General features: G+C 33.2%; 1 protein-coding gene across 2 annotated transcripts; it reads right to left on the bottom strand.

Moving 5' to 3' along the window:
• Positions 1–519: 519 nt before the first annotated feature.
• On the bottom strand, positions 520–24329 carry LOC128165214 (neuropeptide Y receptor type 5-like). Of its 2 annotated transcripts, none has more exons than XM_052829495.1 (3): positions 23008–24329; positions 8194–8415; positions 520–2138 (listed from the first exon to the last, which is right to left on the bottom strand). In XM_052829495.1, the coding sequence occupies exons 1-3, from the start codon at positions 23818–23820 to the stop codon at positions 1890–1892; spliced, it is 1284 nt and encodes a 427-aa protein (XP_052685455.1). In that variant the 5' UTR covers positions 23821–24329; the 3' UTR covers positions 520–1889. The 2 variants fall into 2 exon arrangements, with proteins under 2 accessions (XP_052685455.1, XP_052685456.1); XM_052829496.1 differs by having other exon boundaries at positions 23989–24311.
• Between the last annotated feature and the right edge of the window lie 3417 nt (positions 24330–27746).

The following is a 27746-nucleotide window of genomic DNA, read 5'->3' as shown; positions in this document are numbered from 1 at the left end:
TATGTACTTTTGTCATTTCAACATTCTGGGTACGTGGGGTTTGTCAGACCTCGTCCGCTCTTGTCCTTCATGTTTTCCTGCTCATTGCTAGGATACCAACACGACAAAATTATTTGGGATACTATAATGTACTGTAATGTAGGTTGGGACCTTTTACTGATTGAAATCATGGAATCTGCTACATGTTCGCAATATAGAGAACTGTTTAAATATTGATATTTGTAATTTGATTGAAATTAAGAGCTTAGATCACTTGGCCTAATGTAACCCAATCTCCATGGAACACGAATCTGATGCTATGATAACTTGTCGTCAATTCAGCCACTCACAGAAATATATCTGTTTTCTTATCATCAGTGCGATGTTTCAGATTTTACAAATATGAATGTGGATATTTTTGATGAACAGACTCCCGTTATTATTGAGTCTCAAGATACGTGCCCAGTGGCATCATTCATGTTCACATTGGCCATTCCTGCAATTCATCAGTCAAGGCGAAGAGAAAGAGGAATAAACACATAATTCTTCAAAAGTTCATTCGTATTATTAGAATCATAAAGTATGTATTCATAAATATGTGATATGGACATTCTGTCATAAACAAAACTGGATGATGAATTCGTTAAATGGACTAGGTTTCACAAAGATGCACCTACATGTAACGATGATAAAGATACATGTATACTGAACAACAACAACAACAGAGAATAATGTATTTCTAAACCGTGCTTTTGTAAAATCGCAATTGGTTAAAAACAATTTCATAGCAAAATTACATAATTATATAATTGCTTTATTTTCAATTACAATGTAGAGTCCCGTCGTTTCTTACAAAATTCGAATTGTTTATTGCTATACATGTACATAAAAATCATTCAGAAACGATATTTCATGTTAAGTATTTGGGAATAGATTCATAATTTTATTGTCTTTTTAAATAAAAACATAAAATTGATAAATATTTCTCAAATAAAATTTCAATATACATGACTGTACAGTTTTGTACTGGTTAGTCATCCTTATTTAAATCACAACCAGATAGATGAATAGACCATGATTCACTTTCACATCACGTCTCTTGTCGGCTCTTTTCATTGATGCCAACAAAATTCATCTAATTTACTCTCAAATCACAAAGAAATAAATCAGATGTGATGGCCACACTCTTGTATTAGTGTGTATTTCAGTACTTTCTCAACGTTAACCAATATACGTTTATTTTTTACTATACACACAGGAGCAATTTTCCTTCGCACTTCTGAGTTCTTTTCATTCCAAGAAAGTTTGCACCGATTGTAGTTTTCGTAACGATTCGAACAGATATTAGCACTTTGAGATAAATTGATCCTGATGTTTTAGCACTTGCAATTACTATGTAAGAATTTTTTAATGAGACAAGTCTTCTCGAAACTGAGCATACATGACCACGTGGTAATATAATGACAGTAATTATATATCGAATGGAAAAGTGAGTTGATGAATTCTCAAAATGGCGTGCTCGGTGAACTAATGAAAAATGAGTGCACTCGGTTTGGGGGTGTGATCCATTCTTTGAACTTTTTCATCAAAGGAACAATTCTTGACGAATGATCACTGTCACTTGTCAAAATGGACAGTAGAACATCAACTTGATCAACGTCTACTTCTATTTTTATCGTTACCGCGTAATTTTGAATTGCACTTTGGCGCGCAATTCAGTTGAATCCGTGCAACAGACGCGATACAAAATTTACGATCGACCAGAAATTGCGCAAATAAATCAAAAGGGAACATAGCAGTGCATGGATACTAAGAATCAAGTTTTCGTTTAATAGAACGTCAAAAACATATACTCCAGTGACGAGAAGATGAAGCGTCAAGAGATTAAGAAGTTAATCGGAGGCAAAGCGTCACTCCGAGCCGCTTTCTTTGCTGTCTTGACCACACATTTTAACAGACATATATCTGGGAAGCCTATCAACATTGTTTCTGTAGCAGACAGAGTTGTGCCCTGGCCGGTATCCCCGCTTTAACGTACTCTGCTGTTTCAGGATAAAGCTGTCTTTGGTACGGGACTGGGAGCTTGTGGTTCTTGGTAGAATTCTTTGTAAACAGCCACAACAGGGACACCACATGTAAAACAGCAGCGCTAGATCTTTCTGGAAATAAAAGAAACAGAAAAAGGGATAAATGTCCAGAAGATTTTTAGTTAATTATCTCTCGGTATTTTCAAATAAATAAAAAATGCTTTCAAAATTATATGCAGTTCTATAAATTAATATTTAAATGCAACAATATCAGTATACATACTTGACAGAGATTACATTACTAGTAGCTTGGCGATTTTTGTAAAGGGATAACAATGTTTAAGTTTTTGTTTACAGAGTTTTTGTACATGCACCTTACAGTCGTTTTGGTGAGACATTTCTGTTTTGTTTGAAATTATTTTTTATGAATTAGCGGATACACAATTTTTTCAATAAAAAAATGGTTGTGACGAACGTTTGGTTTTGTTGAAATTCAACAAATTCAAATATTTTCTTCTTTCCTTTGCTACAATATAAATCTAAGGCGACATAAAAACATTGCATGCAAAGTGCGATTTCAACGTGAAATTGCGCTGTATCGACGTAAAAAAGAACTTTTAATAGAATGTAACTACTTCAAGGGGATTTCTATTTAACTGAATGAACGAGAATTTTCCCTGGAAAACTGTACGATTTTCCCCACGTTGGTGCTAAAGTGACAGACTGCTTTCAACATTGATCAATAAAAGGCAGACCTCCTCTCAAGCTTCGCGCTATCGGATCATAGTTTTTGGCGCGTTGTGCCAATTAGTGCTCATTAAGTCCGAAATGTGAGTTCTCAGCTAAAATACTGCTTTCAGTACTCCTGTGAATGAAGTTTTCAGGAGACACAGGGTTAAAACGAAGATAATGCCAGACAAAAGCTGTAATTTAACAGACTTTAATTAGCTGTAATTGAATCCTGAAAACGATGTTTTTAAACATTTTGCCTACTCTCTCTTCAATTTTGAGATACAAAGACCTAATTATGGCCATGAATAGAATAATATTTAGTAAACAGAAAACCGACGCAAAAATTAAATATTGATAAGCGTAAGGAAAATAAGTATTAGACTTTGGGCTTTATTCTATAAGATTGGTTTAACAATCCTTTTTTTGATTTAATTAGTATGATGATTTAAGTTCCAAATGTTGGCCTTAGTTAAAAACTATTTTGTATTTCATTTTTAAAAGTTGGTAAATACCCACGAAAGTAAATTTAAAGAAACAGGGACTAAACTTAAAGAGACGGACACTAGATTAACAGCTCTCAAAGAGAAAACGATAGAACTAGAAAAAAGTGCTGGATTTGTATCAAATAAAGTGCATGATTTTGAAAAAAATATCCAAGAAATGAAAATCAGCATGAATAGAAAGGAACAATCACAGAAAGAGCGATTAGACGAAATGAAGAGAGACATTAAATCTCTACAAACAGAAAAAGAAGACATTGGGCAACTAAAGGATTCAATCGTCGATCTGCAATGCCGCTCTATGAAATACAATCTTGTGTTTACGGGGCTAGGTGGGGAAACAAAGGAAGAGGACACGGAGGGCAAATTGCGGGACTTCATATATTTTGAATTAGGAGTTGACTGGAAAGTGGAGTTCTGTAACGTACATCGGTTCGGTCGATTTCAACAGAACAGGAGCAGACCCATCGTTGCGAAATTCCTTTATGAAAATGACCGAGTAAGTGTTCTAGAAAGAGCCTATAAATTAAAAGGAAGTGGATTCGGCATAAATGAACAATTCCCGCACGCTATTGAGGAAAGACGAAAACAACTCTATCCTATCATGAGGGAACTCAGAAGTCAAGGAAACAGAACCAAACTAGTGAAAGATCGTCTGTATGTGAACGGAAAGTTATATAAAGGTCCAGAAAGCAGAGACGAACACCACACAGGAACTCCAGATAATAGACAACAACGCCACGCAGCCACACACGCGCAACACATAACTCGATCGACAGGAGCCCAAGGACGATCCAACGAAACAGAAGGACGGCATGAAAGACAGACTACACATCCAACGACCGCGTACAGTACAGTCGCCTCCAACGCGTACACTGGACATTCTACCGGTCACTAGGACAGGCTCGGGAGTAGGAGTGCGGATTTATCTATCATCGCATGGAATGTTAATAAAGGCCTAAAAACCAAACTAGATAATCTAGACTTTGTAGAACTTATAATAAAATATGATATAATTATTTTATTAGAATGTTGGATAAATCAAGATGATTGTTTCGATCTACATGGATACAATAATTATAGTTTTCATAGAACAAATGGAAAAGGAGGTGGCATTGTTATCTTTATTAAAAACATGTTAGACATGAACATATCAATTGTAGACCAATTTTGTAGTACTGTTGTCTGGATACGTTTTGAACATAAAAGTAAACAAGGTACACCCATTTTTGTAGCCGCATGTTATATACCCCCAGAAAGTAGTGTGTTTTATAAAAAAGAGAAAGTTGATATTTTTGATTATTTAGAAGAATCTTATTGTAGTTTTCACCGTAAAGGTCATATATATGTGGTAGGGGACTTTAATGCCCGGTGTGGAACTTTGGATGATTTTATTTCTGATGACAAGCTTGAAAAGTCAGTAGAAAATAATTTACAGTCATTTGTAGACTATGACAATAATGTCAATGTATACTGTAGACATAATGCAGATAGAGGAGTTAACAACTTTGGTAAAAAGTTGATTAATTTGTGTAGAACTACAGGATTGAAAATTGTTAATGGAAGAAATGAAAATGACTATAATGGTAATATCACTTTTTATAACGCCAATGGAACTAGTACGATAGATTATTTACTTACAGATGTGTACAATTTTGACAATATTGCTTATTTTTCAACAGGTATTTTTAACTGCTTCTCCGATCATGCACCTGTTTCTTTTTGTATTAAAACTAACTACATAGATGGGGGATCAAAAGCCTTGTGCTGTGCAAACACTTCACAAGGGAACGGGAGTATAAATCAATGTACTTCAGTTAGATGGAAAGAAGGTGCTGATTTAGAAGCTACGTGGTCAATAAGTGAACACTATGATTTATTTTTGTCATATGTAGAAAACCAGTTATATACACAAGAAGATGTTAACAATTGTGTAGCGAATTTTAGTAAGACACTCTGTAAAATAATGAAGCCCTATTGTATTATCACTGGTGGACTGGCAAATACAGTTACAGATGCAGAACGTTGTATTGATAAACCCTGGTTTAATGATATTTGTAAATCAAAATACCGTGATTATAGAGGTGCACTGCATAATTTTAATGTATGCAAGTCGGATGTAAATAGAATTGTACTTTGTGCAAAGAAAAAGGTTTATAAAAAAACAGTCCAGAAGTTTAAGCATAACTATGAACGATATCAGGGAGACAGAATGGAATACCTAAGAAAATGTAATCCAAAGCAGTTTTTTCGTTTATTTAAGAATAATAAAAAAATCAGTTGTGATGTAAGTGCCAAAGAGTTTCTTGAGCATTTTAAGAACCTTTTTGAAAATGTAAAAACTACTACTTATGACAACGCTAGTGATGATTATGAAAGATTACCATGTTATGAAGAGTTAGATGTGTGTATTTCAGAATTAGAGGTTGAGAAAGCTATTTTGAAACTGAAAAGTAACAAGAGTAATGCTGAAGATGGTGTAATTAATGAATTTTTTTCGAAATGTAAAGAGGTTATGATACCTATTTTGTGTAGACTTTTTAATAATATATTCGACTCTGGTTTTTACCCAGACAATTGGTCAAAAGGTTGTATTGTACCAATTTTTAAAAAAGGTGAAATGCAAGATTTAAACAATTATAGAGGTATCACATTAGTTAGTTGCTTGGCAAAACTATTTACAAGTATTATAAATACTAGATTGTTAGAATGGGACCAGAAATATAATATCATTACTGATGCTCAGTTTGGTTTTAAACCAGGGGTAGGTACAATTGATGCCATATTTGTACTACAGAATCTCATAAGTAGAACTTTAAAAAACAAAAAAAGATTGTACTGTTGTTTTGTGGATTATACAAAGGCCTTTGACTTAATTGATAGATCAAAACTATGGTATAAATTGCAAATGGAGGGTTTTGGAGGAAAATTGTTACGTATTATTAAGTCTCTATATAAAAATGTAAGAGCATGTGTTAAACATAAAGGTACATTTACAGAAACATTTAGAATCTCAGCTGGAGTTCTACAAGGTGAAATATTGTCTCCATTATTATTTTCAATGTACCTTAATGATTTTGAAAGATATTTTATAAATAGTAATTGTACATCAATTGAATTACAAATGATTAATATGTTTTTAATTATGTATGCTGATGATACTGTCCTTTTGGCAGAATCGCCCGAGGGTTTACAGGATATGCTGAACACATTGCACAGATATACTGATGAATGGAACTTATCTGTTAATGTACAAAAAACCAAAATTGTAATTTTTAGAAACGGAAAATGTGTTAAAGATAATGAAAAATGGGAATACAATAGCAAATACGTAGAAGTAGTGAATCAATTTAACTATCTTGGTATGTTGTTTAACTACAATGGTAAATTTTTATCTACACAAAAGCACTGTGCAGCACAGGGAAATAAAGCAATGTTCAGCATATCTAGTAAAATGAAAGATTTGAATTTTAATGTTGAAACTCAATTGAATGTTTTTGATACTTATGTAAAAAGTGTACTTAGTTATGGTGCTGAAATTTGGGGATTCCATAAAGGTCAAGATGTAGAAAAAGTCCATATAAATTTTTGTAAGAAGGTTTTGGGTGTCAGAAAAAATACTTGCAACAGTGCAGTTTATTATGAAGTAGGTAGATTTCCATTAGAGATTTTCAGGAAACAAAAAATTTTTAAATACTGGTTTAAATTAAGAAACAGTAAAAACTGTATTTTAAAAGCATGCTACGAAGACATGGTGAAAAATAATGACATATGGATTTCAAATATTAGGAAAGAATTGTCCATCTTAGGCTTAGCCGATTTATATCAAAGTACTATGAAAGAGACTGTTATTTTAGATATTATATTTAATAGAATGTGTGATGTCTTTAAACAAAAAGTTGTTAACGATATAAGCAATGCATCAAAATGTATATTATATAAACATGTTGTTGATCATTTTTGTTTACAAGTTTACCTAAAGAAACCAATTCATGTAAAATATCGTAAATTAATTACACGCTTACGGTTGTCCTCACATGACTTAAAGATTGAAACAGGGAGGTATGATAATTTAACACGTGATTGTCGAAAATGTGAATCTTGCAACTTAAATGTAATTGAAGATGAGTTCCATTTTTTACTTATTTGTCCATCACTTTGTAGTTTAAGAGATAAGTATATTAAAAAATACTACTCCCGAAAACCAAGTGTCTATAAAGTTATACAGTTATTATCTACCTCTAATACTAAAGAACTGTGTAATTTAGGTAAATATTTATATTATGCAAACAAGCAACGAACTCTCCATGTGAATTATCCAAATTGATTATGTACACTTTGTTTTTCTTACTGTTTATTTAATATGTATATGTTCATATGTATAACCTATGAGACATTTGTCTTTTGGAATAAAGAACTTGAATTCGACATTTACAGTATCCTTTTTTGAATTATAAGAAGAAATAAGACTATAAGAGGCACGTGACAAGGAAATCATTTTCATAAATATTTTGCAGATAAATTCCCAGCAGAAATTCATTCAGTTTTTCTTTTTCGGGGTTATAAAATGACACCATGGTATAATGACAAAGAAAGCATTCAACGGTAGTCTCGTAGTCCTGAATATGTTATCATTCTGTTGCTGTGCCAAAACTCCCACTGGACTTTCCTCGATATTTGTTGAATTGAAACCCCAAAAGACTACGTGCATAATAAATACATAAAAGACAACTGTTTCATTGAATCTTTGAATAATGTTATCTGTTGCCTTACATCAACGAGATACTCCTTTTAAATGTATCAATAAAATTGTGTTGTTTTTTGGATAAAGTGCAATAAAAGGGTTGCAAAATTTGCCGTAGTTTTTCTGTTGAAAACATTGCTCTAGAAGACTTTGGAAGATCACTGATTGCTTCAATACAATACTGAGTCAATTAATTTTAGGGAAAACTCACCCTGAAATTTTCATTTGTGAACCCGTAAATGATTGGATTAGCAAAACTGTTCGACATAGCTAACCAGTGGACGCATAGGAACATGATTAAAACTCTCAAGTGTTCCTGTTCATTCTCGAACTGAAGAAACCCCTCGTAGAAGTCAACAAGCATCGCAAAGACGTGAAGAGGAAGCCAACACACCCCGAATACTGCGACTACTATGACCAACATTTTGACAATCTGAAAGAAAAAAAGAACAAATAATTATTGACTTCATGAGTTATTTTGATTTTTTTTTTCAAAATAAAAACAATGAAACATTTAATATATATACTGGTATACAGTTGTATATGTTTCAAAATATGTTTATCAAAGATGATTTTTTTTGGTCACATTCCCTTTTTAGGATTTTTTCATATTGATAACATGATAAAAAATTATTTTTGGCGTACATCAAAAGTATGCAAAAATAAAGGACCCAATGGATTAAATTATACATGGAGATATCAGCAAAGTATATCAAATTATATTTTGTTCACGACAGCCGACTGATTTCAGATATAATATAAAACATTTCAATATTGTCAAAAATGGGAAAAATCAAAGTGATTCTATTTTATTCTTTGTTCTCAGTGTCTCGTGATCAAACTTTATCAGATATAGGTTAATAAAGCGAACTATGTAATCTAATTAACTTAGAATAGAATCCTCTTTATGACTGATCCGTGGCAAAATTGCAACCTACTAAGCTTAAACGAAGGGAACTTCTGAAATAATTGAATAAAGGGGTGTTTCGCAAGAAGTAGAGAGGATAAGAGTACAAATATTTTTTTTTGCCCGCGCCATTTTGGTGTTTATTGATTCTTTATGGTGGTATGCTTCAGCGATACTGTTTAATTGCAAAAGCACCTTACAACGTTTCTCAGTTACTCGCAGCTTTGACATTGAAGTTGTTACAAAATAATGTTCGCGGAATGGAAATCCAATGGAATACATTCTTTCTTGAATACATAATACATCTCTTTTGTCTCTCTTGACAGTATAGCTGTTTTTTTCCTCTATCAATAATAGATTACGTCTCACAAGAAAACATTCATGGAAACATAGAATTTGCAGATTACGCAAATTGCTATTTAAAACAACGTCGTCGTGCTTCCTTTGAAAACTTAAAAGCTAATTACAGGGGCATACTTCACGTGTTTTAAGCTCTCAAAAATTAAGCTTTTTTATTCGATCATGGTATTAATAGTGTTTTTCTGTTTTATGCATGCAACAAATTGAAATAAGAATGGCACTTATTTCAATACTCTCGAGATAAACATGAGCACTTTTAAAACAGATAAATCGACATGACACCTCTTAAATGTGCATACATCACTTTCTATCAGGTTTCTTTTATCGTTTTTACATTCATTGGGGGAAAGCTGCTCTCTGCTAATTGTTAACAATATATGTGCATTATGTTCCCGAGTAAAAGGCTTAGGAATCAGAAAATCAGCAACAGAATGAATTCAATAAGCTTTCCCTCGCTGAGATACTTGACATGTAATGTAAGATATGGCCCCAGAACCCAGCTCTCCTCTTTAAACCTTTGTGGGGTAAATGAAACGAAGGAGGCTCGACAATTACTCTCATTCGGATTTTTGCGCCATTACGGTCTGTAGTGTTAATCATGATCTATTGGAAACAATTTGCCACGATTCTTTGATGGGATGAGTTTAATTGGCTTTGACATGCTCTTGCACTTATTCGTAAAAACTAGATTTATCCGAAAGTACGATGTATATTTCATTTGGAAAAAAATATGGAAAGCATTTTTATACGGCTTGATAGTAATTTTAATCGCAAATCATATGAAAAACCATATGCCAGCCTGTGAAATATACCCATCCCTTTATTCAATAAATCGTTGAATTCTTCCTTTACATTATGAATTATATGACGAATCAACTGGGTATTTCAAAAAATGGATTCTATTTTTAATTTTAATTTATCGATAACAAAATGCAATTGCATGTTCTGAGTTTAAACTATTTTTAAGAGTATGTTTATTAATCATGTCATCATATCATATAATGTATGAAAGTTGGTTGAGCGTCCAATTTTTATATATGATAAAATAAAACAAGACGCATGCACCATTAAAAAAGTTTTATACATGATTGTACTCGTAGATTAATACAACAATCACGACTTGTTTCCCGGTCATATGATCATTTCACTTTTTCTGTCTGATTGTTTATTCTAAAATATCATATCCGATTAACCACTAACATTTTGTGTACATAATTGATAAATGTGTTTGATTTCCAAGAAACAGTATGTCCTGTTGGTTTCGAAACAGAAACAGTATGTCTGTTGGTTTCGAAACCTACCCATGTTTCTCAGGAATGTAAAGTTTCATGTATAATTTCAAGTAGATTTGACATAAATATATGTTAGAAAACTAAGTAATTCTAAATCCATGTATGAACACAAAAATCTGTCCATTGTATAGTTAAGTCAAATACCGCAATCACGTTTCTTTATTTTCGACAAGTAAATAAGATTTGTAAAATGGGAGTACAATGAGGTCACAATACACTTAGTTACATACCAACCAATTAGATATGTATCGTGTTATTTACACTTTATATATATATATATATATATATATATATATATATATATATATATATATATATATATATATATATATATATATATATATATATAGTACATCCGATCAGTTGCATGATGTGTATTTGACATGAAACACATAGAAATAATTAACTGATAAGTGGTGTTAATTAGATTATGATAAAATGCTTATTGTTCTTCGTTGACCATGCGTTGTTTTTTTGTGCATTAGAGAACCGTTGATACAGGTGTAACCCCCCCCCCCCCCCATCCTTCCGAAACTTGACTGCAGTGCACATGTACTTGCTACATTTTCGTCTTGCCGTCTTTGGAAGATAGGAAAAAAAGGCCTGGATTGTAAGAACAACACTCAAATTTAATCTCATAAAAGAGTCTCTCTCTCTCTCTCTCTCTCTCTCTCTCTCTCTCTCTCTCTCTCTCTCTCTCTCTCTCTCTCTCTCTCAGAGATCAGGGTTGCTTTTTACAACAGAAGCCGGTGCTTGAAACCTTTGCCAAAAGTGTACTTCTTATATCTACTGTACAAACTGACCGACCGATGTACATTTTCTATTCACACACTCGAGTTTACCTATGTCATTATGAGGGAACTGACATCTGTCCAGATTAAGTTAATTGGTAAGATCTCGGATAAACCAGGAGGCAGGCAGCTAGGACGTACAATGCAACAGACATTTTGTGCACTATATTTCCACTTTAATCTTGTATTAACAGAAATGCATCGCATTTAAACATGTAAATTTACACAAGATAGAGTGTATCTAAATATTGCTGAGTAAAGAATCTCTGCACTGTTATCAAATAAGTAAACTTAAGACATAATTAGGATGCAAAAATATCAAAGAAAATGAACGTTATAACGAAGACTTCTGATAATTCTCAACGATGGCGGTTTGTACTTTAGTTAAATCGATTAATAGAGTTTTCAGGGGCAATTAATTGAAAGACATCAAATCAAGCCAAAAGTAGGCAAACGAGCAACGACTTAACCAGTGCAGAACATCAATTAAGTAGAACATTAATAAAGCCGATTTATAAAAAAGAGAAATATATTGGACCTCACCCACCCCACCCCGAGTACCCGGACTCTATCATGTGTTGGTACATGTAATATATATATATATATATATATATATATATATATATATATATATATATATATATATATATATATATATATATATATATATATATATATTCTGGTAGCCTTAACCTTCTAACCACCCCGGTAAAAAAAAATTCGGAGGGGGGGGAGGGATAGGGGGATAATTGTAAGGGGATTATATTTTTAAAAAAAAAACCCGAATCCGTGCCATAATATGTTATGTAAACGCATTGTTGTTTACGTTAGAAGACCAAGCAGACGACACGTGGATGTTATGATGTGTATTTCTTTTCCGTCATATTTTCAGATTTTGAACAAAAGGGCGGTACAGTGATGACAGGAGACGAGGGGAAAACTGGTAGAGGAAGGGCGAAAAATCTGTTAATTAAATTCTAAACTGTCGTTTCAGATTATGTCTTCCTAACCCGGAAGAATATCTGCTAAAAGAGGAAATATTATCTCTTTGTAAGGACTGGCTTCACGTGACTGAGAGTTTTCATTTTTGTTTCAAATGGCATTGTCGTCAGTGGGTCTCGTCTGAAACTGAAAGCCAGACATCAATAAAACCATGTAGAACCGATTAGATCTGTTATGTAAACTCTGCAGTTATAGCGCTTCGTTTTGATTAACTCAGAATTATGTGCATTTCATATCGTAGTTATATTACACTCTTGAGACGCGCTCAGGTTTTCTGTTGAGGTATCAGTACAACCCATGTCATTGCAATATGGAGGCTGACACAGTGAACCGAATCATATGAAAAAAATCTGATTTCAAAGAGTTGGAAAATAATAGCTCTTTGTGTGACGCAACTACGCATTCTATAAGAGTTCGTTCTCGTAATTATAAATAATTACATGTACAACAACTTTCAAGGCCAACAAATGTGTTTTCAGTTATTATCATACTTTGATTTTCTGACCCTCACTGTTCAAAGACTACATACAAAATGTGGCAATTAGTTTAGGTTTTTTTGTCGGGGGTAGGGGGCCTTAATTACATTTGTATTATGCAGCATAGTTAGATTTGAACCATAAAGTAGCACATGCTTGCTAGTTAATATATTTCATCTGTGATTTATATTCGAACATGTTGCAATTATACGAGTTATCAGGGCTCCGTCGGTCGTGAAACCGTTGCTTACGTCAGAACCTGGGCAGACGATTGTATCAGTTCATATTCCATTATACAGTCAAAAGTACTAGCAATTGCCGAAGCATGAGAATGAACTCAGAAAACTTAAAATATTCGGCACAAAGCAAGAAAATATTTAATGTCTTGAACTTTATCGATTCTGAGGTTGCAGTTTTCTCAATAAATGAGAGTAATTAGGCAGCTCGGTACTGAATGTAAATTATAATGTAATTTCTTCTTATCTGCACGACTATTAGCGAGGACTGTTCAATCGAAGAGTTGGCCAAGATGTAGGACAGATGGACAGTAGGGATTTTCCTAGATGATTTTTCCGGATGATTAATTTCCGTTATTTCTTATGAATTATGTCTCCTTGGTACTCCATTGGCCCAGAATAATCAACATTTCATTCTATCATGGGGTTAGAACGCGCCATAGACACGACTTAAAAGAAGTTACATTTGTATTATGGAACTAAAGAGATTGTACGAGAAAAAATTAACTCCAGGCCGAAACAAAAGCGAGCAATTTACCGCTTTCAATGAATAAATATTTGATTTATCAATGTTTATGGCAAACAAATATGTACAGTATCTTTGTATCTATGTTATGCCATATTGTAGTTCCATGCACATACTACAAATTAATTACATCTACAAATATTTTCAAAATGATGATATCTAAACAACCAACTGTTGAATATTCATCTCCAGGTACATGTACGTGATTTTTTTAGCATTACAATAAGTTTTTGGGCAAGCAAAGCTCATGGTACTTAAAAAAGGTTTTGGGACAACTCCGACAAGCAAATCTCATGGCACTAGAATACAGTTTACCAACCTACTAAGACTTAGTACATATTGAACAGGACAGTATCTATCAGTTTACTACTTTCGCCTGATTTGCGTCCATGACTCGTCAATGACCAGTCATTGCCAATTAAGACCGAAATGATAAGATGCAACGGTATGGGCTCACTAGTACACCATGACAGATGGACTATGTGAGCTACAAATCAAATGTCCATTGTCGGGATGTGGAAATATTGTGTTAATTATCAATGCTTAAACATCAAATTTTTGCAGATGGTTTATACATTTATAGTCATCTCTTTCATCATTTTTTTTTTCAAATTTACTAATATTTACGTTGCGAAAATAAGCAGCTCTCAACTGTTTCCCATCAGATCATACGGCGAACTCCTCGCCCTAACTAAAATATTCATGAATCAAAGGCCTACAGTGGTAGTGAGTCGCAGCAAACTAGTGGGGACTTTGTGGGATCAATAGCGCTTAGTTCTTTAACACTAGATAGAGGACAAAGCCATAAAATAAAAAGAATTTGGATTGTAAGCGCTTCTGTCGGAAATGCTAAATTGATCAATGATCTTTTGACTTTTTTCAATGTGTCTTGTATCTTCCGCTCAGCTCGTGACTAATCGTTTTAGAAATAATTACATGGATGAAGAGAAAATTGTTCAAGAAATACGTTTCGTTAAATGTTCAAAGTCTCTTACGAAGGAGTCTACACCTCAAGATGCGTTGAAAATATACCATCAAAAACTTAATTGATTCTCGCACATGATAGAAGCGTTACAATTTCTATGATGCACCAATTCACCGTTACAATTTCAGACTAGTATTTAATACAATTTATTGAATTCTAAAAACAAAAGACTCACGGGAGCCTGCCTGAACTATTTCTTCTTTGTAAATTAAACCATAAATCTCCTCTTTTTGGTGTAATAGATGCTCATATCACAATGAACGTACCAATACCAGCGGGAAATGCATATATTTTAATTTTGAATTCAGTTAATATGCTGTTATAGCCTTAAGATACATTAAGTCGGGAACCGGTGTATTACATCAAACAGAAGTAATCTATGAAGATTTTGCAGGAAGCCCTTCATCGCATTCCGAAGGAGTAACCAACAGACATTTCACGAACAATAAAGACGATAAGGTTCCCCATACAATTAATTCTGATTGTAAACAGCATATTGATGATTAGAACATTAGCAATTCTAGAAATAAATTCATGGATTCTTGGAAACGATATCACTCAAATAGTTGGCATTTTTAAAGTCACACATTTTCACCGGAACTCAGTTTATCCGAATGTATTCGTTTGAACGCAAAAACTAAAGGTGTTGCGTCGAATTTTTTTTTAAATCTTTTGGCCATGAACGTAGTAAACTAAAAAAAACAAAATTAAACAACCTGAAGGTTTAAAATATTTCATGAAGACAGGTTTGGGTAATTTCTTTACTTGATCAATGATATGATGTTAAATTTACAAGAATGAATCCAACTGCTCCAATATCTTTTTCTCATATAATTTTGGTTTTAGCAATTTTTACTTTTATACACCACTTCCAAGTTAACAAAGTGTTAACTGTCCAACCCAGTTTACACAGGTATACAATTTTAGCTGTTGATTTCATTTCTATTATGAGGAATGCCTTTAAACTTGTAAGTAACTATTGTGTTTTTAGAATATATTCAAAAGACAGGATTTTACCGGATGATTTGCAAAACTCTGCAACAGAATAACTCAAAGTCTATTCTACTCGAATGTAATTTATTGCCAACTAAAACAAACAAGATATCCAGAAATCTCTAAGTATTCAGTCACAGAAAATACAAATGTGTGGTCGCACCTGCGTTGGCATATACAATGCGTTCTGCATACTGTTTATTAATGACAAGGTGCAACTATGTTCTTTCTGCTACTGCGCACAATGCATATATATTTGTAGGTAAACAAACAATACACAGTATAGAATTGTTGTACAAATCGCAAACAAATGGTAAATATACACATACAGCTTTTACAAGAGGATTGCTGGCCAGCTCACATTAAAGGGTTAAACCATGCATGTGGTAATACTAGGATATCTGTATAAATTCTTTTTGCTTTTTTAATAATTTTGAAGGTAAAAAATCTTTATTTGATCTAATGGCAAGCAATATCATAGTTTAGATTGACTTGATGGGTAATTCATTGACCACCCAGCTTCCTTAAATAAAATATTTTTTTTCTGAAAAGAAAATTCGTTCCAGAAAAAATGTTCTTTTTAGTGACTTTGACCTCGTTAAAATACGTTTATATTCTTGGGGAAAAGGATTAAGCACTCTATTTACAGTTTAATAGCACAAAGAGGCCCCTAAATCATTATTTTAGAGACCAATTTTCTTAACGTGTCAAAAATCTCTACGACATTGATTCAGGGCAGAAAGTCGATCATCTTCCACTCAGAGACAGTTTAAAGGATTAACCAACATTAGCATCGACCATAATTTGCTCATTGAGCTCTAAGATAAAAGATCAAACACTAAGCTAGAGGGTATGATCATTCAGTAATAAACTATTGGATTTCAAACAAGGAATTGCACGAAAAGCTTGATACACAATTATTTTGATACAACTTTCCAAGATTTGTGTCATCAATTTAGAATTTCTGTCTAATTTATTGAAACGCACGATTGAATATAAGTACACTGTTAAAATGTTTTGTTCATTAATTCAGGAAAAAGAGATATTATACCCTCTCTCTCTCTCTCTCTCTCTCTCTCTCTCTCTCTCTCTCTCTCTCTCTCTCTCAACTAAAACAAACTTTCTCTGAGATGCAATGAAGAAAAACGTCTTTGCTCTTTCTAATTTCACTACATATATAAGACAGCTGGTTTTATCTGACAGAGCGTACTTAAGGAAGTGGAAAATTAAACATTATTTATATATCTAAAATTAAATGTATACTATCCTTCGGACATTTTTTAAATCTAACAATTAAAATTTATGACGCACATATATCGTTATGGGAAACAATGTCAGATGGACAGTATGCAAAAAATATACAAACGAGAAAGAACTGGTTTTCGCCCCATTGCCTAAGCATATTATAGCTGTACTACCTATTTTTATTACTTTTTTCTGCTTTGTTTCGTCTCACAATTATGTGTCATATATGACATATATGATCACATAAAGAATACAGTATGTACATGTATATAGGAATTGTAGCGGACGCAGAGTTCGTACTGTACGCTGAAGCAATGTTGATGTAGAAAGGAGGCAATGCTTTCTTTATATTCTTTATATTAATGTCAACGTATTTTTCGAGGGTAGAGGATTATTATACATGTAGTACAGACGTGAACATGTGGTGATATACATGTACAGTACTAAGTAACTATGAGTATAATTAATGGGTTCGGCGTGAACACTCCCAAGAATATTACTCTAGTTAGAACGGAAGTCAAAGACTACCAAATGTGCCCATGTAGATTACAATATCTCAATTTATGCCAATATTTTTCTTGACCAATGCACAGCTATGTGGAGAGAGAGGGATTTCCCATAGCCACAAAATGACCATCATATTGGTGGTCATAGACAGAGGCTCTGATATCACATTGGTTTTATGATTTCTGGCGTTAATATATAAACACTCGGTCGACTCGACTAATTATTTAATAATGTTCTATTACTTAGTAGTATTCTACAAACTAATTATTCAAATTTGTACACAAAACCATTCTCTCACGGAATGGTTTTACGAGTAATTTGTGTATAAAAGATCGGACTCTATGAGAATTTGCTGACGATGAAACTAAATATTCTATACTAAACTACACCAAACTTCGCGTCCAGTGCCCTGACTTTCTCATCAGTACCATGACCTTCGTTACACAGAGGGAGTTATATGCCGTACACGTGTCTACCGGATCACGTGCCAACGAACGACCGGAAACGTCAGATTCAATTTATTTTGTACAGGGATTGGCAGCATAGCGTCAAATATGTCATGGAAACAGTCATGTACTTTATGTTAAAAAATATATATATAGATAAAACACCTTTAACTTTTTCATTTTTTGGGTGGGTGGCGTGGGGTCGGTTGGGGTAGCTGCAGTACGGTAGCTCAACGGTAAATTCGGGCTGACAGAGCGCAGAATCCGTCGGCCCGAATTTATCGTTGAGCTCGTTTCTGCAGTTAGGGAGGGGGTATTTTTACTCAGCAAATCTGCTTACGATGAATTTAATATTCATGTAAATGTATCTGTAATTAATCTACGGCTCTTGCATTAAATGAATATTTCAGACATGTTTTAAGCCAAATTGATGAATTTTTGCAACATTGGATAAATCCTTAGGTAGATTTTCAGTTACTTTTTCTCGCATTACTTGGTGCATTTTCCAGATAAGATATAGTTTGTGAATGAATGTAACTATAAACTATGTTCGTGTGGATTTTCAAGGATGAACAAATTATATAAACCTAATGAACTTGATTTCATGTTATAAATCAGCATGTTAAAGCAAATCAGCAAATTATTATTCCATGAATATCTATATTTAAAATTACCAAGCATTAATAATAACAGTGGAGAAACTGGCGGTTTCTTGATAACCTGTGAAACAATGACCCGGGAATTAAGACCAAAACGATTTACATTAAAACCTTTGCTACTGTGGGTATCATTCATTCAAGTTAATATTTTGATAGCAAATATTTGAATTTTTCCCGATAATCATAGAGGCATGGCTTTGTAACTCTATAAATGAAAATACGGAGTCATCGTCTGATTTCACATTAGTCATGGCTTCAATTGATGTTATGATATTATGCAAACAGATTTTACGTTCATCCCAAGAGGTGACCCTTCCAGTCCAATGCACTGGCTTGTACTTTGTATCGTAGGATCAAAATTCAAAAAATTACCAAATGTCGTATTATCATATCGACAGACCCACCAAGAGTTTTAAAGGCCGAATGTTTTTATTATGACGTCAACAAGGACGTTATTGGAATGATGACTTTTCAGTATTTCATTACCATTACTAGTTGTTATTGTGTAATCTAAAACATTACACAAAAATGCTCCGCGTTTTTTTTTTTCGAATTTAGAATGGGAGCATAAGAAAAATGCAATAATTAACACGTGTTGCATTGTTTTAACTCTAATTTATTCCAGTTTACATAAACAAACCAGAATTCAATGAGTCTATGTAAAAGGACCGGTCGTTTCCGCAAATAATCGTTCAGAAATATTTACATCCACGGTCATTGTCCTCGGTGTTTAATTCATATTAATATTTCAACTCTTGCCTTTAAGATTTCTTATCAATCTACCATATGAATGTTTTATCTTCAAAGGAACTTAAATTAATTTGGGCCTTCAAGGACACATCAAAATATCAAGGACATTTTCGTTTTACTTAAAAACAGATACACTCCTCATCTTTTCCACCTCTTAACAAAATTCCAAGATAATGTCACTCAATAAAATATTGCAACACTGATTTATTTTAATTGAGCTGTGAAAAAATTAAAATAAACTTCATGATCTCTTTTCCACTACACACAAGAGAAAAGAGGCAATGTCTCATCTACTAATCACATCTGTGAATAACAATAATGGGTAAAGTGCGATTTGATACTGATATCCCGCGCCAAACAAGTAATTGCTTTAGAACCTAATGGACACTTTCTCTATCCATGCTGGAGCGAGGTGACATTTCTCATACATTGTCCCAGTGTTAATGTGTCGGCGTACCTCCCTGGGTACTCGTTTTTTTGTTTGGAATCAGCGCAGTTACTTTTACAGATACAGGAAAGCCCGCGTTACAAACAACTTTGAGTGACTATACAACCACTTTTAGGTTTTAGTTTCATAATTATAAAAGCCTTACTATATGGCAATACACTCGATGCATGTTTTTCGTACTCTAGGGTAAAAAAAATAATAATCCTTGAGCGACTGTTGCATAAGACTGACATCAAACTTTTGATCTGAACAGTTACATTTTATTTATTTTCCGTAATTTGGCTTTTTTAAAGGAAAAATGAATCATTCTTTGGGTATTATGAGATGGTCAAATATGTCCGGGTGATCAATTCCAATAAAGCCAAAAAGGCTTAATGATAGATTTGATAAAGCCCGTATCATTTGAACACCTCATAATATTCAAAAAATGACTCCATGTTACTTATAGTAATCTTATATAATTTTCAGTGATAGTACGATTAATTATAAATAATTATAATATAGTCATTGATGGAATGTATTGGATTATACATTACAAAATCGATTCGTAGTGTTATCACAGACAAAGACACTGAAAATAGAAATATTTTTTCATATGCCCAAATAAACTATTACATAATCTTAACATCACATGAAACAGTAATGAAATATGAGTATTTTAGTCAACACACCATCGGGGCTTCTATTTTGTGAAATCGACTAATCACTATTCCAAGTTCAATATGGTTTTCATTTTAAAATATTTTAAAATGCACTACTTCAACTTTTAATGGTTTATTTCTAAATTCAAATCATTTGTGTCTATCCTTATCAGAATGTTTTAACAGCACAGTTATGATTTATATAGTGTTTATTGGACATAGAACAGTATAAAAAATGACATCGTAAAATCTACTTTCAAATAGCTAACATCTGCATATTCCTTTGTTCGTGGAATAAAAACTTTGCAATTCCTCATTGTCAAGGTCGCCAATGCTGCTTTGGTGAAAGCTTTATTCTTATAATCTAAACAACCTTAACAGAATGCAAAATAAAACTTTCATCATCCTCTAAAAAATAAGTTTTATCACCACAGATAAGTTTTATTTATAAATGTATTTAATTTCAAGAATGTTAGGTTTTTCGGTATGCAATCACTTATCAATATCAGAAGCGTTTTTAGAATCCAATCATATGCTAGATTTCCAAGACAACTTTTTATCCGTATCGTTAAGTAGTTCTGGTGTTAAAAGGTTGGCAGAGTGATGTAATAATAATGTAAAGAAACCATGCCCCCTACGGAACAATATTTATACACAAAACCAAATGTATAAAGTGTGTGATCATATATTGAAGACCAAGTAGAATACGTTCCGGTTTTACATTCTCATTTCATTCGATCTTTTAGTCGATCTACAAACCTGAAGCAATTTTTGGTATCATCATACAAGATTAAACATTGAAACACGTGTACATGATTGAAATGTGACTGATGAATTATTTTCAAATATCAGGAATTACTGTTTTCGTATAGACATATGCTTTTATGATGTAATAATAACTTCTGAAATTAAATCTGAAATAGAATCACGACGTTCATATGAAATATCTTTTAATAAAATGATATAGCCAACAGATGAAAATTACGACACTTCAGATGTTTATTTCTCGGTTTGCCAATGACCTTGAGGGCATGGACGCTTCCTCGGATCTAAATATTGATATGCCCATTCACAACCTCTGATCATCCTCATTAAAGAGAATCCCACAAACACTTGTTTACACATCTTTGTTGAGGAACCCCACACAAACACTCACCAATCGTCTATGTATCATCTTAGGAGATTTCATGCTGCTTTACAATTCATCATTTATCAATAGTGATTAATATAGCTGGTCATGTTTAAGAATACAATTTCCATCGTCAAATAGAAATTAACCATCCTCATCTTTTCTTGGCCAAGAAATAAACTCACGGGTTCATAGGTTTTAGATCAGAATAATTATCGATGTTCTGCATACTTTGAAGTAATGCCATAAGTCTTTGAACTTTTTTCTGACTGGTTTTAAATAGATTCCACGTGTTTTCTACTCTTTCTAATTTTGCAATATTCAAAAGCGAAAAAAGCCATTAGTAAGTCCCAGAGAAAATTCAAGTCATTAGTGAAATGTCATTTTTTTTTTAAATCAAGGAGCTTTTGGTACTCTTTGTTTAAGAATTCTATATTTATGAATAAATCACAAATTTTCATTTCGCACATGACTTAGCGCAATTAAAACAAGGTGAGAGAGGTAAATGTTAATTATGAAATGAAATTTCCTTTACTAGTTGACAATAAGAAATCGAGTGTTATAGTAGTGTTTTAACAGAATTTACTTTCTCAAAATGGAAAGCATAATTATTCTAAATTATGCGCAGTCAATAATATGATGTGTTTAGAAAGACTATAGTTGGAACAGACATTTAAAATAAGAGATGTTTCACAGTTCGCAAATTCTTGTAAAAGTTTAACCTACAAAAATGCACAGTCTGTGTCTTATCGAATTTCCCTCCCACCTCCCCTTACACATTATGTTTGTTTTAGATTGTTGCATAATATGATATAGTCATATTAACGACGTCTGGGGACTAGAATCCATAACTATTTCCCCACCTCCTACCATTAGTCAGTTTGTATTTATAAATAATTTACTCAAGTGTTTAAAGCATAGTTTACCATGAATGTACATATTCTGCTCTACATATTACATGTATATGATTGTTATGCCATATGTTTTTTTTTTACAGTTTGCAGTACTAGTACTTTGATTTCTGTTCTACTTGAATTATTGGTATGTGCATGTACATCCATGTTTATACATGTATGTTTTGATCAGGATATAATCATATTCTGACCAATAAACTTTTTGAACACATTTGGGAGTTTGTCTAATGTGTTGGTAGAGAAATGAGGAGGTATAATAGTTATTTTAAAATAAAATTGAAATTAAGTTGTGATAACTTTAATTTCTGTATTAGAGCATAATGAAGATCATAAATATTCTAAATACATTTTGCCTTCACTTACTTTCATGAAATGATATCTACCGTGCCAGAGTAATCATTCATGAAACAAATACCGGACAAAAAAACCTGCGCAATAAATTGATTTCGCCAGATAGATTTTTTGTCATTTAGGCGGCCATAAATGTAATTGTTAACACCTGAGCCAGCAATTAATGGCCATGAGATCAGTGATAGGAAAATAAAAAGACATGTAGTAGTAGGCGGGGGATATTACGACGAATTTATGACACTTTTTAATGAGGACTGAAGTTATTTATATATTGTAAATGAATTAGACCTTCAACGGAAGACACAAACAATTTGAGAAGAAATAACAGGTAATTCAATATTATAATAATGTAAATATTAATACTGACCTTGATCTTTGACCTTAATCTATGTAAATCCCGCGTTTGATCCTTATTTCCGGGAGCTGTCCTTTTCCAAAGAAGAATTCCCACGATAGCGTATGTTATGGCAAGAATTAAAAGTGGAATTATGTAAGTAAACAAAAACAAGCACACTGTGTAAATCTTCCGGGAGCCCGGGGTGGGCCACACCTCAACACACTTATAAATGTCCCCGTGTTTCTGGGCCCTACCAACAAAAAACTGCACGGAGGCTAAGGAAAACGCACAAAACCATATGACAGTTATGACATATTTTGAGCGAGAATATGTTACTCTTGATCGCAAGGGGAAAAGGACCACAAGGAATCGGTCTATCCCTATCGCCATATTTGTCATGACACTTGCTGCCACAGAAAACAGTTGAACAAAGAGCACCAGCGTGCAAATGGGTTTGTAGAAAACCCATTGTCCCAGGATGGTGTCTGCGAAAGTAAAAGGCATACAAAAAAATGCCATAACTAAATCTGCAACCGCCAGATTGATGAGGAACGGTCGCAGATCAGTTCGAGAATGTCGTCCTTTGGCAAAGACAAGGACCACAAAAATGTTTCCCGTTATTGAAAGTAAAGTCGTTAAAGTATATAAAACTATTAATCCTGAAAGAGACTCATCCGACAGAAATGCATGTTTACTAAGACTAGAGTTTGAATCATTCGTTGTCAAAGACGCGTTAAACGTCGTCATATTAAGCTGTGCTTCGGAGATTGTCATCAGAATTGCTTCACTGAAATTGTTAGACATTTCCGCTCGGCCAGCGTCTATGGATACGATTTCATTCATACTGCTCGCGCACTTTCACTGTTGTAACTGTACGCCGTGAATTCAAACAATTCTTTCCGTCTGTCAGCATTCTAAATGGGCGGAGACTGCCAACACGTGCATTTTAAAAGAAGGAGAAGAAAAAAACATTCCGGATCGATCGCTCTCTGAAACTAGTAAAATACTCACACCTTTGTAAGATTAAAGCGTCCATGTAAACTGCCTGCCGTCACGCACTCATGGTGCTAGCCAAATCTCTGATCAAATCATTATCCGTATCATTGCAGCAAGGAAATGTTGTCATTAACTTGGCCCTATTGTTGTTTCGCCTGCAATTCCTGCTCACATCTGCTGAGAATAATTCTGAAGATTTGTTGAGTGAATGTGATGGCGAAAGGCTTCTTGTAGAGTTATCAATTCCTCTTAATGAAGACTTTGCGCCAGTAGTATATGATCAGTGGTCAGATACGGCAAATATCATGCATAAATAATTTTATCAGATCCGGACATAAAGCAGCAATTACAATAGGTGCTAAACAATCTTCATAGCGGATCTTACGAGTGCCGGAATATGAATATAGAACGAAACAAAACCATTTAAAAGGAACTATTTCAGTAATCCATGGTACTTTATTTACTCTCTGGCAGATTTACAGCCTTTTCAGATACATTGTATTTTTTAAAACGCCGATTAAATCAAACAAAGACCAACATTTTACGTAACCAAAAGTAAATATACGATATTTCACTTTAGGTTTGCTAGGAAAGACTTGAATCATTTCACCACTTTTTATCTGACTGATATCAATATTTACTTACTGTAACTTTATTCAAGAACAATCTGTTATAAAGTATTTGGCATTACTTGTGAATAACAAGAAACCGATTGTTAAAAATGCATTGTACCTCTATCTTGCATTTAAATGCCCCCCCCCCCCCCCCCGTGAAGTAATCCAGAATTATTCTACAATGGGCTTATTTAAGATGTCCAAAAGAACGTTGTCATGTCAAAGAAAAAGGAAGCATTACAATCTAAATAAAAACTTTTAAAATAAACATAGGTAGATAATCTACCGGCTTTTTACTGGTAGTTTCACTATCAGTTTTTCACCTCTCGCTCTCCTTGAATTACTTCCGCGTTAATATAATTGAACCATAATCTTAAGTTTGTTATTCTTGAATGTTTAAATTAACGAGTCGTCTATGAACTTTAACCTGCTTTAATACAACGATTCTTAAATGAAGAACATAAAGGAAAAAATCGCAAATGCTAATTGTTTTAATAGTGAAATACAAGTATTAACTTTTAATTAATTAATTTTCTTCAAATTTATTGCTTCATAACATATCCTAAAATAAATTTCAACCACGGTTGTTTTGGTTTTTTTAACAAATAGGACGAAAACATCAGCAATGTCAAAAGGTTCGGTGGTCTCGAACTCTCTATAACGAAATTTCTTATGTCCGAGGTTTTAATTACTGAATAATTTAAATAGAAGCGATTAAGAGTATCAAAAACTATACCTATTATTACAGACTTGCAATATTTTCCAAAATCGTTGAAATAATGTAGTATGAAATTATGTTTCTTACGTTTGTGGGTCATGACTGAGTTTTTGTTGATTAAAATTGGTTCAATTGGTATCATACGTAAAACTAATCCCAAAAATGGAGCATATACCCACTCTACATACAGTTATAAGCAATGGAGTACTATAAACAAGAGGATTTTGTTTCTACATACCAATTCTTCTCAATATGTTTCAAGTTTTGAATTTTTAATAGCAAAAATCTCTCTGGAAAAAACGACAGATAATTTTTTTTTTTAGTTAACGTAGATTACCGGTATTTACCCACCTCATTCGCCTATCTTCCTTGAAAACAGGTACTTTTATGAGTTTATCTAAAATAATAGAAATTACTACAGTGTGAGAATATAGCAAAATCAAAGAACATTTTTTGAAAAAAATATGAGATCAATTATTCACATCCATTTCTTTTTGACGTTTTAATTTTCTCTTTACTTGACCTACTATTAAGTCGTTTGTTACTGTGTGTAAACACACAAAAAAATCTTAACTTGTTTGAAATAATTCATAAAAGCTTTGTCCTAAAGAAATAGAACCCTTTGATACAGATGTTACCGTAAAAATCAACTGACGTAATGAACTCTTTGTTGTAATCGCTTCAAAATGATCTTAGAAGAATACTTCCTTGATGGTGACGTTATAGTATCAAATTAATCCCAAAATATCCTCTTTGTTTGCTCACAATATTAATCGCATATTGATATTTTACTAGATATTTGTAAAACAGAGGATAAAATTATACTAAGGTTTCTTCTCATTGCGAATCCATGAAACTGTGAATTTATTTTTTGATATTTCTGCTCCTAGGCATTTATTACAAGTTCTAGTAAGTAAACGATTTTGTTGACTTAATCTCGGAGAAATATCGAGTGAAGTAGGAAAAGTGCATGGCATACATATGCACTTGTTGATTTCTGACACTAGCACGGTCTTTCATTCAGTGATGTGTTCAAATAACTTTCATATTTAACCCTATTCTTGAATTTGGTCGCGGTATCATTCATTTGGCGTTCTTCATCAAACAGTGTTGAAACAATTTAAAAGACTTGCATTATTATGTTCTTATAAAACAAACTTCACGTTTATTTTTATGTATTACCCAGGTCACATAATCCATAGAACATATCGCCTCAGAAGTTAATCATTTGGTACCAGTATATAGATTGTTAGGCGTGGCTAAGATACTACACAGAAATGACAACTAGCTCCAATCACTCAACTATCTGATTTATAAGCAGATGTTGCATATAATCGTAGAGATCTTTGTATGCAAATATAACTTCGATTGAGGTGTTGAATTTTTTTTTGAGTCGATCACATGAGTGGTTTGCACATTGGTTCTGTAATCTATCTTAGATATACAAGTCAGTTTTTATTAGTAGCTTTAGTGTGCATATAAATGTATAAAACTGTCTTGTCGGTTATATATTTACCAGTCGCTCAAGTTATGTATACAAGCATGTATATGGAGAACCTCAATTGCCTTGCATACATGCAAATGTACGTGTACTCGAGACCGAGTCCGAATCATTTATTTCTGAAGATTAGCTGCAGAACTGTAGTTCTTCGAGAAATTTGGGTTAACAGCCCATAGAGCTTCTGTTCTATCATACCAAAAACTTTGTATTTATTGCGCACGCTTTTTTACTTTAGATGTCATTATTTTTTTGCCTCTGAATATCTTTTAAACACCCTCACCCACACCGTAAAGTGAAACGATGTTGTTTGTTTATAGGTAAAAATGGCGACTCTTGATACTGACGTGAATTGAACACTCTCCACTCCGAAGTCGGTAAAGGTGTTTAGTTAAACGTTTGAGGAAAACTTGTTGGGAATTTTTTATATGAAAGTATTTATGGAATATATATTGTCCAAAACCTTGCTTGCGCAACTCTTTGCGCAACAAATATATATTCTTTGTATGGATTAAACTGGAACTCTATAGTACATGTACTTCAACCTGAATTTTTCGTAGAGCTACAGTTTTGCAGTTATCTAAGAAACTGTATTGTATCGGATACTTGAGTAAACATTTATCTTCATAATTATATATTGAAAGGAAAAATATGCATGTTAAGTTTAACACACGTGGAGAATGTTGTTTACTGTTTATCAATACATGTACATTTCTAGCGTTTATATACGTAAAATTGATCGACAGACGTAACTTAAGTCCCGCTCAAATGACCGATTCATACAAAGAAACTTAATTAAAACGAAATGAATAAGTTTAGTGAAACTATGACACCTCTCTCTCTCTCTCTCTCTCTCTCTCTCTCCATGAAAATCATATGCAAACTTTCTTCCAAGCCCCCTCCAAACGACCAACCAAGATACAAAACATATAGGGTCGCATTA

The sequence above is a fragment of the Crassostrea angulata genome, chromosome 10, assembly GCF_025612915.1.
Source record: "Crassostrea angulata isolate pt1a10 chromosome 10, ASM2561291v2, whole genome shotgun sequence".
NCBI lineage: Eukaryota > Metazoa > Mollusca > Bivalvia > Ostreida > Ostreidae > Magallana > Magallana angulata.
The sequence above is the reverse complement of the archived record's forward strand: the minus strand, read 5'-3'. Positions and strand labels throughout refer to the sequence as shown.